The sequence below is a fragment of the Phalacrocorax aristotelis genome, chromosome 17 (genome assembly GCF_949628215.1).
Source record: "Phalacrocorax aristotelis chromosome 17, bGulAri2.1, whole genome shotgun sequence".
NCBI lineage: Eukaryota > Metazoa > Chordata > Aves > Suliformes > Phalacrocoracidae > Phalacrocorax > Phalacrocorax aristotelis.
This window is the reverse complement of record NC_134292.1, coordinates 10070980-10087211: the sequence shown is the minus strand read 5'-3', so window position 1 is coordinate 10087211 and position 16232 is coordinate 10070980. Positions and strand designations below refer to the sequence as shown.

At 47.5% G+C, this 16232-nt stretch overlaps 1 protein-coding gene across 1 annotated transcript in view; it reads left to right on the top strand.

Moving 5' to 3' along the window:
- The first annotated feature begins 8885 nt into the window (after positions 1-8885).
- GPSM1 (G protein signaling modulator 1) overlaps positions 8886-16232 on the top strand; it is an 83848-nt gene continuing 76501 nt past the window's right edge. Inside the window, exon 1 of the mRNA XM_075112344.1 lies at positions 8886-9031. Coding sequence (XP_074968445.1) covers positions 8973-9031 — 59 coding nt within the window. The 5' untranslated portion in view covers positions 8886-8972. The remainder of the gene's footprint in view (positions 9032-16232) is intronic.

The window sequence follows — 16232 nt, the reverse complement described above, 5'->3', positions numbered from 1 at the left end:
GTCATCAGAGCTGTAGATGCAGTGACGTTTGGCTCTGCTGGAATGCATGTTCCAACGTGTCCCACCCTACCAAGCAAACCAACCCCACCTCTCATTAATTGTTACTGTTCCTCTAAATTTCATTTTTCACATGAACTTTGCCAGTAATGGCAGATCATTGATAAAAACGTTGAATAACATTGTACCAAGAGTAAATCCTTTTGGAGACACTAGAAATTCCTCCATCAGATAATTACTTTTAGATGCATGTTACCAAATTCTCCATCCATTTAATATAAGCTACATTGATTTTGTTGAGTACTATTTTTAACAGAATGTCATGCAAGATTAAGTCAACTGCTTTGCAGAAGTCTAAGCCTATTAAGTCAGCAGAATTATCTTTACTAACTGAATTTATAATCTCAAAAGAAAGATCACTTGTTTGATGAGCAGTTTTCTGGAGCAAGGGATTGACATTCCGTGGCCCTTCTGACTGTCCCCCATATTAGCATGGCATCAGTATTGGACAAATGAGGCTAAAGTTACTTGGGTCATCACAGTTACTTCTCTAAGATATTTCAGGCCTTTGAAACTTTCCTTGTGCTCTGCTATTTGTTCAAAAATCAGCATTAATGGTGCAGAGTGTGCCAGTTATCAGTCCAAAAATGAGAATTATTACATTTAGAAAATGCTGCTTAATATTGCTATAATATTGTCCTAATATTCTATTAGAATGAGAAGAATAGGCTTATCTTCAAGTGGAAGAAACGTAGAAAAAAAAAATTTGTATATCCTGCCATAAACGCTTAGCAGAGTTGGGTTGTGAACGGTGATATTTTTGCATTGGCTTTCATTGTTGATTAAGAAATTGATGGGTTTAGACCGGAGCCTGTGTGGTTAGACTGCAGCTTTGGTTATAACCAGAATGTGCTTCCTGTCACAAAGAGCTGGCCTGGGGACTTCGAGGGGCGAAACAGTCTGGGGCTGCTGCAGGAGCCGCTGTGACCTTGCGGTGTGGCCCACTCCCTCTGCTCCTCCTGCCTCTGATTCTCTGGGCTGTTGGTTAGCTAAAGAGAAGTAAACCCTGTTGGTTACACGGTGAGGGCTTGGAAAGCACATGCAGAAGCTTGACTAAACAACGCAATTAGAGTGTAACTATTGGCAATCTGTTTTAAAAACAAACCCAAACATGCTTGCTTGTAATTAATGTCATCACCAACGGTTACAATTTAAAATGGAAACAAAGCCCCCTTCAAATGTGAAAATCTGTATTTTTCCCCTGGGCCTTCAAGCATAATAAAGGATTACTTCTTATTTCAGCTAATGCTAACAGGAGGTTTTCCCAGGCTTCCAGCAGGAAAAAATTGGTTTTTTGTCGGTTGACTGTTGGAAATTGGTTAAACAAACCCGTTGCCATCATTGTAAATATGAGCTGATTGTCACTAGGAGCTGGGGTATTTGCCTGAGCAATAAAGCTTTGATAAAGTGTCTGCAAGAAAAGCTGCCTGTTACTGCTATTCAAGCCTTCCAAGCCCATAAAAAAGCCAGCATATTTCTGATGAGCCACAAGAGAGACTCCCATCACCCTCTCGCAGTTTTGGTTGAAGTCCTAAGAAGACCTCTTGAAGTAGGCGCCCTGCAGGCTGTTAAACTCTCCTGCAGGAACAGCGAGCGGGCAGGGACCATGCTCGACAGAGCACGTGCTCCCAAGCGATGAGGAGCGAAGGGAATTTACCAAGAGATGAAAAGGAAGCAGAAATCCATGTGTTGCTCAAGCATGTCCAGCTTGCTGCAAACATCACTGAGATGCCTGGGGGCACGTGTGAGAGGCAATTAATAATGCCAAGGCTGTTCACATCCCCGCCAGCTGATTATCAAATATCATCTGTCTTGGATATTGCAGTCAGCTCCAGCTTTCCCTCTAGGCCCATTACTCAGACTGGGTCTCAGGTGCTTCGTGGCCATGGCAAAGGCAAGCTGAAAGGCAGACCACAGCAGTGGCCAGTTTTGATTCCAGGCATGGAGAACATGAGTGGGCCTGCAGAGACCCTGAGCACACTGCACTGGGGTCAGAGCAGCACTGGGGCTGCAGTGCCACGGCAGGCTGGGCCAGTCCCCCCTTAGGAAGCTGCATCCAGAGAGAGCGGTGCCAGGGCAGAGGAGGAGGTTGGCACGAGGGAGAATGCTGTTACAACATGCATCAGCTGCCGGTGCTTGAAGCTTGCTGAGTTCAAAAGCCTTCCCAGGCACTCTGTACAGTCATTAAGCTCCGAGGTAAAGACTCTGATTTTGGCTGAAGGGGAGGCTCTGGGTTTTGAATTCAAGGCATATATGACCTTAGCACAAAGAAGTCAAAACAGTCCCCTCTGGCCCTGCCTAAAAAATCCCCGTCTACCAAGCAGGCCAATGTCAGGCCATAGTGTTTCATTTCATCAAACAAGCTATGAGGTTGAGGGCAAGGGAATTTTAAGAGTCTCTTGCTATTTCTTTAATGAAGCATTTTCAGTCAAGCTTGAAAGCTAAGGGAAGCGGATGAGTTCTGCCTCTTTGTTTGCCTCTTCTGAGGCTGAGAGGAGTATTAATGAAAAGGAAATTCAGGGACATCAGAGACACAGGATGTATAAATATGCACAAAATAGGAAAAGCCGAATCCTCAAATGCTGCATGCGCCCAAACATAAAGGACTGTAACTTGTGAAAACTGCTACGGTCTTGAAGTGTGTTTTCATGCTGTACCAGGAGAAGAGGGGTGGGGAAAGAAAGTTAAGAGCACACTTGCTGTGTTATTATCCAGGTTCTGTGAAGAGTTTGCATCTGGCTTCACCACCGAAAGGCATCTTACCCACCATGCCGCTGGCTAGCCTGGGCAGTGTAGCTCTAGGTGTGAAGGTGAGCCCCAGAGAGGGTCTCTTTGCACAGCAGTTGTGGCTGTTCCAGGCATGCATGCTCACAGCTAAATTATTCAGAGAAGCTCATTACTCAGAGCTTTTCCCAAGTCTCTGTGCTCAAAAGGTTTTCAAAGAGACAACTGTAGTCAGCAAAGTCTACACTCTCAGATGATCCTCCTTATTTCAGGTATGAATAATATTCCTGGCTGTAAGTCTGTATTACAAGTTGTCTGCAGATTGTAATAACCTTTTGTTCTTCTACTTTGGAGAGGAAATAATAGTTCCACACTGAGTCCCACCCTCTGAACAGAGGAGGTTTTTTGCCTTAGGACCAAATTCAATGGAAAGAGGGATTGCAAAAGCCCTTGAAAACCCCAATTCCTTTACAGGTCCTGGAAAAAAGCTGTGCAGCACAGCAGTTTTATTTAGACTTGTTAAATCTTCCAGATGCCTGTTCCCCAAAGAAAGATATTGAACCTTGTTCTTAACATATTGTTTTAAATAACAGGAATGCTGAAGTGCTCCTGCTGAAACCCATCCCCGTCCCCTCACTCGTGTCCCCTTTCCTGCATGGCTCTGGGCTGTACTGGGGAGACTGTTGTTGCAACTCATTTAATTATGTTTCATGAAAATCCCAAAGCCAAAGCAAATATTCCTAGTTCAGACAGGCGGTGTGTGGCCCCGATTGGCACGCCAGCCTTTGCACCCTCCGGGGGCATTTCTATTATTCTCTTTTTCTTTAACAAGGCTAAATCCTCTTTTAGCCATCTTCACACTGGCTTCAGGCTTATTCAAACTATTTTGCTTGCAGCTCAGTAATACATTTAAGGTCTTTAGACATTAATTCTTATTCCTTCCCCAGGAGGGATAGGTAGAAGTTGTTTTGTTATCTCCACTTGATAAACTAGCATACAGCAGCACCAACAGTGATATAGAATCATAGAATCACTAAGGTTGGAAAGGACCCTTAAGATCATCAAGTCCTACCATCACCCCAACACCCCCAGGGCTACTAAACCATGTCCCCAAGTGCCGCATCTACATATTTTTTGAACACCCCCAGGATGGTGACTCCCTCACCTCTCTGGGCAGCCTGTGCCAGAGCCCGACCACTCTTGCAGTAAAGACATTTTTCTTAATATCCAATGTTTCACAAGAAAGCAGTCCTGGCCAGGGCTACACTGCCCATCATCCCCTCCCTTCCAGTCCTGTGCTCTTTTTCTGGTGCCTGGATCTGCATAGGTACTTGCCCAGCAAACCAGGGAAGAAATGGATCTAGCTGAAAAATACCCACCGTGCGGGTACCCACGCAGTGCAGAGTGTTTGCTGGGTTACTTTTCACTTGGATCAGTTCTCTGATTCAGTTCAGTGTGTGGCTGCAAGAACACTCGTGCTGGGCCAGTGCTCAGCAACCACAGGGACAGGCTAGGAGAGACAGAGGGAACTTTCCTGGGTTAGTTGTTTACTGATCTAAACAAAGTTTGAAAGGTTAAATGACCCGCCGGGTGGCACAGCCTTGCTCAGTGACAAGAAAACATGCTTGGTTTTTATGTCAAGACACCTGTGGATTTTTTACTCTATATTAAAAGTTAAAATACAAACAACAACACAAGACATGCACATTAGAGTTTGTCTGGAAAGAAAGAGCACGTGCACTGGCCTGATTTATCCTGTCTCTACAGGTTTTGTCTCTTCAGTTTTCACCTTTACCACAGTTCAGCTTTTGACAGCCTTGCTTGCTTATTCACCTCCACTCACTGTAAACAACTATTGTTGTTCTTAAAGGAATTCTCCTAATTGTAAATTTGCATCTATCCCCTCCCAACCCTACACTTCCTGCAGCTCAGGCTGCCTTTTAGAAGCGTGCACACAAAAGGAAGTTACATCCACTGGGGTACTTTGATGCTAAAAAGGTGCAAACTTCCTTCCATCTAAATTCACAGCTGTAAAACCACCTGATGTAAACCAAGACAAAGTTTTCCCACTTTTGCTGTGTGATTCTTTTTAGGCTGGTTTAAATTAGTACAATGTCTCCAGACTAAGATCATCGAGCTGCCTAAAACATGAAGGTAGGGGGTAATGAAATTATTACCATTCTGGTTTGTCTACTTTGTCCAGCTGATCAGGGATCATTTATAGCCTCTTTATCCTTCCCCAGTCTGACAGCGGCCACCTTTCAGCCTTGCTAGTAGTTTCATAATCTTTTTTGCAAGTGCTCTGAAAGCCTGCTTTCCCATGGATTTGTCTCTTGCAGTTTGACTCTTAGTTAAGTGCGAGCTCTAAAAGAAGCCCTGTTCTGCTGCCTGCCTGCTAACATCTTCAGCCACATAACAACAGTAGAGTTGTCATTGTCCCGTTCTCTTGGCTGGAGCAACAATAAGTCTCATTATCCTAACGTTTTCAAGAACCTCATGGGACCGCTTATTCTTCAAAACCATTCTCTTTCTACCAAACTTGCTGAAGGAGAGGAGTTAAATGACTGTTGGTGGGGAAGAGGCAGAAATTGGATGCACCTGCCCATAGATGAGGATCACCTGTGCCTTCTTCCACAGGAATTCACACCAAAAAGAGCACAAGAAAAAATATTCAGTTCTACATCCACAAAAACAGAGACCATAGCCTGCTTTTCCCAGCAGGCTACCTTTAAAGGAATGTAGAAAGTGGCAAACCTCTTCCAGTACGCTGGACAATAGCAAGGTGCTTTCAGAACCTGCTAGCTTGGAAAAAAAGGCAGGGCAAGATGATGGCGTTTAATTACAGCTGTTGCCAGTAAGGGTTGACAATTATAGTGCCAGTTCAGCAGCGATTTCAGCTGGGGTCTGTCAGCTTCGGGAGCGGGAACTGCAGTGCTCTTTTGCACATAAACCCCAGCAGAGGCCACCAGCAATCCATTTCACGAGCTGCAGGAAGGCTTCTGTGTTAATATAGAGAGATCTTTGTCTTTTGGAGGGAGTGCCTGGCTCTTTAGCGTGTCTGGATGATGAAGACATGGAGGCAGCAGAGGAATGTTCCTATGTCCTAGCAATCCTTAAAAGATTGGTCAAGATTGTAGTAGTCATACTGAATCGCAGTTCTGTGTTACTGTCTCACTGTCTTCCCTTTGGCTTTCTGTGCCTTGTTGCTTTCAGGGTTGTCTCTTCCAAGTGGTGGGAAATGTGAATAGTTTGAGCTCTTTCATGTTGTGTTGTGGTAGCTTTGGATATCAATTTTTAAAAGAAATACTAAAAACTACTCAAGAGCTCTTAAGTCTCACAATGCTATAGCTTAGCATAGTGCTTCTGCCTGTGTTTATATGTCAAGATATAGAGATGTTCAGTAACTAGGAGGAACAAGATTATATAACCATAGAATTGTTAAGGTTGGAACAGACCTCTAGGATCATCAAGTCAAGACATGATGTGCCTTAAGACTGCAGAAACAAAAAGCTGTTGGAGGTGCAGAGGCACATAATGTCTGACTAACTAAAATGAACCCCGCATCTCCTGTGGTGGATTCTAGCCCCGTGATTTTGTATCCCACCCTCTTTTTCATTATCCGTTCCTCCTTTTTGCTGCTCTTTGCAGCAATCCTTTTCATGGTTAAAGATTACTACTCCATTTCCTCTTGATCTTTTCTGAAGAAATCAATTTCTTTTACCTTTTTTTCTCATAGGTCACGCTTGTCATGTTCATCTGAAGTCTAATTGCTCCATGTCCTTCCCAACACATGACTCAATGTGCACAAAATTTGCCAGAAGAATTAGTGGCATCTTTAAAGTATTGGGGTTTCTTTCTCTCTGTGCTCTTGTAATTTGCCTGTTTCACTGCAGCTGAGCAATGGATCTGAGTTGTGGCTTAGGTCCAAGTACTTGCAGGGAGCTTCTTGGCATGAATATGTAGGGTTAACCAAACCCAACCCACAGCCAAGTAATTGAATTGTTTCATCTAATGAATTCAAATCCATTGTGACCTGTTTGCCACTTCTAGAAGAAGAAAAAGAAGCTGAGTTTGTCAGATGATAAATTATCCATTGCAAATTCATGCATTCTAAGGCTAAAGGGGACCATTATGCTCATCTTAGTCTGACCCCCTGCGTAACCCAGGCCATGGAATTTGACCCAACGATTCCTGTGTCATTAATGTGTGGGTGACCCATTTGCCTGGAGCTCTGTGGAACACCATATATCTGGCCAGAGCCCAGACTGGAAGCCAACCTCCACCCTCCTTTCTTTTGCTCCCCTTTCCAGCATTGTTTCTCCAAAGGGCAATTACTCTATCTGCCCACAGTCATTAAATGCTGACCCCATGCTGTGGGCCTGGTGCAGCAAAGCAGCCTCTGTCTCTTGCGGTTGCAGAAGGGCTGTAGCCAGCAGTAACAGCAGCTGGTTTTTATCTTTTGCACTAGTATTCCTGACTTGAAGAGTGGTTGCAGGGAGGGGGAAGGCATGGACTGTGTCCCCCTGGAAATACTAATATCTCTTGGGGCTGAGCAGTTGCTTGTTTCCATGTGCTTGTGAAAAGCTGCTTGCGCCAGAATGTTTGTTGCTCTCAGTGAACCACAAACCTGGGTAAGGACTGGCTGGTGTGAGACACCGTTTCTCAGCCTGCCTTGCAGGTTCACCCGCTGTCCCTCCAGCAGGGCTTCTGTAGCTGGTTGCTTGGTGGTGCAGAGGGGTTCCTGTTTTTTGGGTAGTATGGCATGCACCCAGGACACCAGCGCACCTCCCTGGGTGAGGGGGAAGCTTGCAGCAGGATGGTTTCAGCTTCTTCTGCTGTGGTTTATCTACAGAATTGAGACTATTCCTAAGCTAAGACACAGATACAGGTTTATTTATGAGTTTATGTTTTGTATTTAAATGCCCAGTCAATCAGCTCTGGGGAATAAAGGCTTCTGTGGTTTGCTAGTGGGGTGTTAACCATGATGTTTTTTCCTGAGCAGGACCTCTGCTTGCTCTTGAGAGGGGCTTTTGTGCTCAGAGAAACAGCCCAGTAAGTAAGGCCTGGCTCTAGATTTCCTCTAGACCACAGGGCTCTCATGCCTGCAGAGCAAGCTGCTAGAACCCACTGAAAGCCACAATTTATACCCATGCTTCTTTGGGATGTCTGTGATGATAATGATGTTTAATTTGATGTTGCTGGATAAGTGGCACTAATTTACAGACAGGCTTCTCCTGAGTGACCAGCTCACTAACTTTGACAGGAGCATCTCAAGCCTTGGAAAACAGAGGGAGCTGGATGCAGCGTTTGAAGACGACCTGCACCCATCTTGAGGCATTCCGTTGAGAACAAACAGTAAAGGCCCCAAGGTTCAACAGGACACAGTTACCACAGAAAAGAAGCTGCTGCAGGCTGGAGGGAAACATCCCTTTTCCTACCTAGGACTTTGCCAGACTTGGCTTTGTGGCTAAGCCCGCTTGTGCAGACTTACTGGGAGGGCACAGGCCTTTGTGGCATAACTCTCCTGGCTCACTTAAGGTAGACACGGCTGTGCCAGGTCCTGTTGTCTCTGCTTGTCCTAACTGCCTCCAGGTGCAGGCACTTACTTTCAAGGACAAAAGGGCTTGGGCTAAGCAAGAACAGAGACTTTTTAGCATGAAACCACACGGCTACATGTGGTGCGGGTTAGAAATTAGTAATGCAATGCAAGCCCCCTTGCATGTTCAGGTGCGGGTACGGTGTCTGCACCTCCCTCTGTGTGTGGGACCGCTGGGGCTCTGTCCCTCCCTGCTGTGGTAGCTCTGAAGGTAAGCGGGGAGGCACCGCAAGGCGATGTTCAATCCCGGGGCCACGCAGGATCTATGGCCCACCCCGCTGCCAGGGCTGCCGTGATGCTCCCCTCGGGTGGAGGGACGATGGCAGGGCCGGGGTGCCCAGCCCGGCTGCTCGGCCCCGCTCCCCCGCCCCGTCCCGTCCCACCGGCGGCCCCCGGGGCGGGCCGGGCGGAGGAGGAGGAGGAAGGGCCGCTGCCCGCCGCGGGGCTGACATCAGCCGGAGGAGGGGCCTGCCCGCGAGTTTCTTTGCTCGGTGCATCACTTCCCGCCGCTGCCATACTCCGCTGCCCGGTGCCGGGCTGCAGCCGCGCCTGCCTCCGCCGCGGCGGGCGGCTCGGCTCGGCGGGGCCGGCGCCCATGGCGTGCCTGCCCGGCGGGGACAGCCCGGGCTCTGCCGCCCGCCGGCTCTACTCGAGGTGAGCTGGGTCGGGGCGGGTGCTGGGCCCCGGGGGAGCCCGGCTCCGGACCCTCCCGGGCGGTCCCGGAGCTGCGCCCGCCGCTGCGGGCAGCGTCCCGCAGAGCCCCGGGGGAGTGGGGCGGCGGGTCTCCCAGGGAGGGAGGGCTCGCCCGTGGGAAGTGAGAAGCTGTTGCACGCCTGGGGATCTACTAAGAGTAGAGCGAGAGGAGACGGTGGGGAAGAACGTGGTGTTTCCTCTATGGGGCAGCTCTTGCTTCGTGTATAGGATGGTGGGTGCTGAGGTTGTTGAGAGGAAAACCGTGGTTTGCCTTGGCGCTAGCCGGGAGCGATCAGCTCCTTCTGTTAAGGCAGCTGATGCTGAAACCTTGTTGGTGCTGGGCGTTTGCATGGGAGGCTCCTGATTGCACTGCAGAGACTTGAACTCCCAGCTTTAAAATTGGGCACTACAGAAATTCACACAAGGCTGGAAAACAAAATAGCTTTGGGCTGTTGTCTGGCATTCGTGAAAATACCGTCTCTTGCCCATTCTCTTTGTTTAGATCAAAAATATAAAAAAAAAATAGCCTGAACTGGAGTCAAGTTGAGGCCTTATGGCGTTGCTCGGAGCGTTATGTTGTTCATCCTCATTGTGTTTTATTTCTTCTCTAGCAGTCAGAAGTGGAGGTAATGCAGTATCTGGACTAGGGGAAAAAAAAATGCCTGAAGTACATGCAATATAGTAGCTCTTCATCAATTCTCTTTGCATGCTTTGCAATAATTAGCACGGCAGCTAGTGGGCTGTCTATTTTAATGAGTATCGGTTCATTAGGACAGCAGGTGTTTCTTGTTTTTGTTGTGTTGTATAGCAACTCCTGGGAAAATGAAAAGAGAATGTAGAGTTAAAACCATTGCTCTGCCTACTCTGGTAGAGCTAGAGCTGCAGAGAAGCTGGCTTTTAATCAGACTGGATCTTTTTCTGTTGTTTTTTCTTGAAAACTTTTTGAGGAATGACTTTGGTAATTTTTGTGAAGGAAATCCCAGTGGGGGGCTGTGTGTTTCTCCAGCACAGCTAACACTGCTACCAGCTGCTTAGTGAAGAGAGAAGTGGGCAGCACCTCTCCTGTGGCTCTGGCAGGGCGTGAGGTGTTAAAATTCCCTGCAGTGCTCTTCAGGCTTGCTCTGCAGGCCTTGATGGTACATGTTGATGGCGCCTCTCTCGTTACTGGGCTGTTAACTGGAGTTGTAACTTAAAAGTTTCTTCCTTAACTTCACTTGTATTGCAGTGCAGAAACTTCTAGCTTGAAGTGACTCTAAGCTCCATCCAGTAGGCATATCTAGGGTGGAACCTCGGGTGACTGTTTGGGTTGCAAAGCTATAATGACTGGTATCAAATTCTTCCTCAGTGTGTTTTTGGTGGTTTTTATTTTTCACCTGGGAGCAGTAACTCAGGTGTAAGAACTGCAAAAGGTGCCTGTGCAGACAGAGAGTACCAGACCCCTTATTTGGGGGTGCTGGGGGAAGGTAAATTCCCTCTAGGAAGAGGAATGGGGTGGAAGGAAGCGTGCCACAAAGAAATGAAAGTGTGTGTTCATTTGACTACATCCCTTGGTATTTCCCTAAATTCAGCCCATCCTAAACAAAGGCATCTGTTCTGTTGTTGTGCTTGCAGCAGGCAATCTGTGTGCTGGCTGGGCCACGCTCCTCTAGTCAGGGAGACCGAAGTTGGAGTATCTCTGCTACAGCAGTAATACACCATATGCATTTTTGGAAAAGAGGTCCTGTGCAGCTTGTTATGTCAGCTTTTGCTAACCTTTCTGATGCCATTTATTTCATTGCTGATGCTACAGCAGAACTGTTAGTCTTGAGGGAGGCTTGTTGCAAGTGCAGGGCTTTGGAAGCAGTTGTGACTCTACGGGGCTGGCGTGTCTGCGGTGGCCAGCTCCTGGTATTGAATGTAGGATGTCTGGCCAGGGCTTGCTGGAAACATCGAGTTCTGCGATCGTGCTGCGCAAACTTGAACTGAGCAAGTTATTACACGAGCCTGAGCTCATGCTTTACCTTCCCTGGGGTTTTGAATTGGTATTAATTTAAGTGCACCCAATTCAGCTCTGTGGAGCCCCTGAGGACTTTTGTTGGACAGAATCCAGGCTGTGGGAGCTGTGAAATACCTGCTTGCAGCAGGTACCCTTCCCTACTCCGCTGCTGCGGATGCAATCTCGCCTGCCTTTTCGTGCTGGCTGGCTGAGCTTGAATGCGTAGGAAGCACCAAACTCATCAAATGACTTCCCTGGACGGTGGTTCCTGAGTGCGCATCAAGCTCACGCTGGGGACAAGTCCACCAGTGTCCAGAGAGCTCCGCTGGATTTGGCCTTTTGCTTTTAAAGACCACTGTAGAGATTTCAGTGTCTGGGTGTGAGGCATGAGCATGGTTCTGGGGAAACCATCACTGTACTGCATTGACAACACGGAGGCATTATTGATCCCACACAGAAAGAACATTAGATAATGCTGCAATCAGACCACAAATGTACAAATCTGACATGAGAACTCGGATAAAAGCATGTCTTGCTCCTCCCTCCTGGGCCTCCCTTTCCCTTCCTCTGCTCTGTGTTCTCTTGCAGCGCTACCTATTTGCAACAGAGCTGTTGGCTTTTGTAATGTTTACTAACTTCTCTTGATTGTGTCATAAACAGTCTCCATCTCCCTCATTAATGTCACTCCAGTGGGTACCTGACCTGAATGTGCATCGGGCAATTAGCGCCTGCTCTCGGAACACCACAGGTTCTCCTAGAGAAGGCAACTTTCTCCTGTTCTGATGGGAAAACTGAGCTGGAAGAATTGTTGGCTGATGTGGAAGGCAGGAAGAGGGGGCGTAATTTAGCGTGGGGGTTAAGGTGGAATAAACTGGTGTTTGCAAAGCAAACTGGGAAGAAAGTCCTCCGTGGGGGTAGACCTCCCTCTGGAATAGTTCCTGTTCGTTTTGTACGTGTCCAAGGGATCACAACGCCATGAAATATTCTGATCATTTTCCAGGTGCTAGTACTTGTAAACTTTCAAAATTATAATACTGGACTTTACATAATGCTAAAAGGAGTGTTGCCTTTTTTTCATTCAAAGAGAAAAAAGTTACATGTTGCTTTCTTAAGATACAATTAAATACCACCTCTTAGGAAGAAAAATATTTTGTATCTGCCTCCCAGATGAAAATGAGCACCACCAGCAGTGCTATTTTGGTGGTCATTAGGAATTTCACTGAATGCTCAAGTGAATGAGCTTTCTGGTGACAACTACTGGCTCTGTATTAATTTGGGCTGGATTTGAGCAGCACTTTGGTGACAGAGAGCTTTGTGCCTTGCTACAAATCCTCTGAGCCTGAGGGTTGGAGAGGTGTTGGCTCACAGGAAGATGGCACAGGAAGGGTGCGATTAGCTTGTTCTGCGGGACTGGGAAGGGGCTCGGGTGAGGGGATCCCTTTAAACTTGCTGAAGATACCTCTGGAAATAGCTGAAGTGGTGGCAGAGTTCAGGAGAGGGAGCATGCCCTACCTGAGCAGCCGGCCGAGCGCCGGGCTGCCGCTGCCATGCCGCAGCGGCCCGGAGGCCGCTGTGCGGTGGGTCTGGCTGTGCGGGCGTCCGAGCGAGCAGCCAGGCGGAGCTGGCAGCAGTGCGAGCAGGGCTGGCTTGGGTGCTGATGCCTAGGGTAGCCCTTGATGGAAGGATGGGAAGTAACTACTTGTACATCTTTGCCTTATAAAAATACGTGGAGTTGGTGCAGATGAAATCTGTTATGTCAGCAGGACCCACACAGAAAATACAACATTTATGTGACTTTAACCTGTTTGAGCTTGCAGGCTCTTTTACCTGCTGTTTGTGTCCGACTTCCTGGCAGATTTCCTGCCTCCCTATTCTGATGTTTCAAACTGCCGCAGCTGTCCTTTTCTTGTCTCCAGGAAAGGATTTTCCTGCTGAAAACAGCAGAGTTGCGAGTGCTGTGGCTGTGCTGTGGTCTGTCCTGGATGGGCAGGTTTGCCAAGTGGGGGCTGGTTGGCATCACAGTGAAAAAGTGGTCTTTTGCACAACTAGAAAGCTGGAAATGACCCTTTTTCTGTTCTCTTTACTACATAGATCAAACTTGAAATTGCTTGATTATTATGTTTGAGAAAGCTGGTTTAGAGGCTTGTAAAAGATTACAATTTTTCTTTTGTAGGCCTACACAGTCAGCCTCCATTAGGCAGAAGGATGTGAGAAACCGGACGAACGTTTCTAAAATAGCAGTGCTGCATAATAGGTGGCTTGAGCAAAAATGATATGATAGCTTAGCATGCAGTATTGGTTTTGTTGACATCTGTTTTGGGACATTTTGAACAACACACTCGTAGTTTCAGCATTTGTGAGTAATGTGGTCATCCCAAAGTGGAGCCAAGCAGAACATTTAGTCTCGACCGCAGCAGGGAGAGGGGACCCTTGCTGGTCAGGCCTTGGGCTGGGAATCTGTCTGGCTTTGTTGCAGGTTTCCCCAGGACCTTTGGGAAACCTTTTTGATTCTTCTGTGTTTCATCATGTGGGATGTGGGGAGAGAGGGTCTCTTTTCCTTCACCCTTCGGTTTCTGTTAAATGGGTAGAGGATGTGCCTTGTACCTGTACAATGCCTAGCACAGTGTGATCTTCATCTTACTTCTGACCTCTAGGTGCTGCTGCAATACAAACAATTGTTGTCTTCAGGGCATTAATTTGTCTTTTGTGTGCACATGTAAATCGAATTGAGATGATACACTTGTTTTTTTTCCATGTGCTGACTTGCACTTCACTGACTCAAGTTACGCCAGACCTCCTGCTTGTTGTGCCTTGTGCTTCGGGGGTGAGAGCTGTCCCTTTGGATTCTTCATTCTGAAATACTTTGCATTGAATGAGACATTTGTGCCAAGCAGACTAGGACGAGAACTTTGTGCATTGCCCACAAGTTCATGGGTTATAGTGTTTGCTGCTGGGTCAGCTGAAGTCAAATAAGCTTATGTGACTCATATGCAAATGCCCTGTGGCACCCCTTGAAGCCAGTTCCCTGCAAGACGAACGTTAACGCCCTGTTTAGTCACCTCAAGGCCTAACTGGATGGAGAGCTGGGTCTGGATGTGAGGCAGACTTTGATCCTTGCCAGCTGGGATGCTGTCAGTGAAGCACGAGACAGCCGTGCTACCCGGTGTTCCATGACTAGCTGCTGAGGTCCCTTTTGCTGGCTGTTGCATTAGTCATCAGGTGCATCCCTCCTGGGAAAGTACCTGAAAGAGCTCATGGCAACACAGGCGACACTCTCTGGGAAGGGTTCCTATAATGAGGAGATTGGTGGGGGCCTGGCTGGGGCACTCTTAAGGACAGAGAAAGTCCTTGGGGTTTGTAGTGGTAACAATGACCTCCTACCACTGGATTGTGGTTGAATCAAGGTGACCAGGTGTTGCAATTTAGTTGCTTCCATGGGTAGTGTGTCCCATTCTGGGTCCTGCTGGATTCAGGTCTTGTCAGAGCTTTGGCTGGTGTCTGCAGCATGGCTTGCTTATGCCACGTGAAAATCTTGTGTGTAATTAATATGTTTTCCTGGTGGATGTAACTAATTAGTGATCTGCTGCCTTTTATTTTCCAAGTAAGTTAGGGGAGCAGTGCCTATTACATCAAAAGGTGAAAAGTCTTCATGAAGGCTGAGAAATTGATTTGTTACAGAAGAGTGATTTTAAATTCCTTTGTGACCATTCCTTTCTTCAGCTGAAAGCAACCGAACCATGACCGCTCTGATGACGATAGCAGAGGCTTGGGAGGTGATGGGAGACTAGAAATAGCTGGGTGAAGGAGATAGAAGCAGGCTGCATCACTCAGCTGGCATTCCCCTCCTCTAGCTCAGTGATGAGAGTGTCCCAGACATTGGATTTGTTCCTGATACACTACATAAACCACAGGGGAAAGCCTTTCCTTGGTGTGTGCCTTGAGGATGAGCAAAATCACAGCCAGCAGCAGGAAGGATAAAATTGGATATGTTGTTAAAAGGCTGGAGAATCAGTCTTTTTTCCCTGCTGATCGAGGCCTGCAGGCTTGGAGGGAAACATCTGCAGCATGCTGTGCAGATAGGAAGGGATTTTTTTTTTATGGAGTGGGGCTAATAGAATGACTTTTAAACAAAGCTCATCAGGATGGAAGATCTTGCCTGGATTCAAACCAGTAGAGTGTGTATGTTCTCTTGCTCTAATGGGGTCTCCAGCCCTGAAGGCTGCCTGCCCTGAGGGGTGACATGCCTGCCTCTGGTTCCCTGCACCAAGCTGGCCGCTGTGCTTGAGACGCTGCTGGTGCTTTCAGCTGGAGGTGGATTTGAAGCTTGAGCAAGGACAGAGGAATGGCGGTGGGAAGATGGCAGTCCTGGGGCAGGGCAGACCTTCCCTTGCCGCTCTGCAGGACCACTGGGCTGCCACCTGCCCAGCCCTCCTCGTCCTGCCCTGAGGTGGAGCTGGGGTGACCCTGGCTTGTGTTCTGGGTCCCTGCATAAGTGGTGGACAAGCTTCCTAGCTTGTGCTATGGCTTCCTGCATCCCTGCTGTTCTAAAGTGTCCCCAGGGCACAACTTTGTTACTGCACCGTAACCACGTGCAGTTTGTGCTCTCCCTAGAGCAAATACTGGTATGTCACAAGCCTCATCTCCCTGTACTCTCATGTTACATCCCTGCTTTCTACCCTGGGCTGCCTTGTCTCCTCTCCAACAGATCAGGCCTTCTGTCACTAGAGAATATAAACTGTATTTTTGTGCTGGTGTGGTCGCTTTTTTTGCACCTTAGGTGATGTTCAAACTTGAATTCAGACTTGCTTGAAGAACAGGTTTGAATTCTGTCAGGCCTTATGCTGCAAGAAGCCACCAGCAGCAAGTTTCCTGAAGTGGAGGGATGCATCTTATTTAACTTTTGATGGTGTTCTGCTTCAAGAGCAATTTTATCTCTGAATTGCTGCTCAATTTTCCCCCTTCCCTCCCAGCCCTGTTCTGTGTATTGCTTTGATCAGCCAGCCGAGCTTCTAGAATTCAAAGCCACTTCCCTGTCATAAAAAAAACATGCCAACAAAAGCCATGAAATGAAAATTCATCCTGCATCTGGGCATGCAGGCTCTGTAGCCTGACCACAAAGTGAGGCTGTTGAATTCTGGGCCTGGGCTATTTATATTGTCAGTGGGAAAGCTTTCCATTGACTGGGCT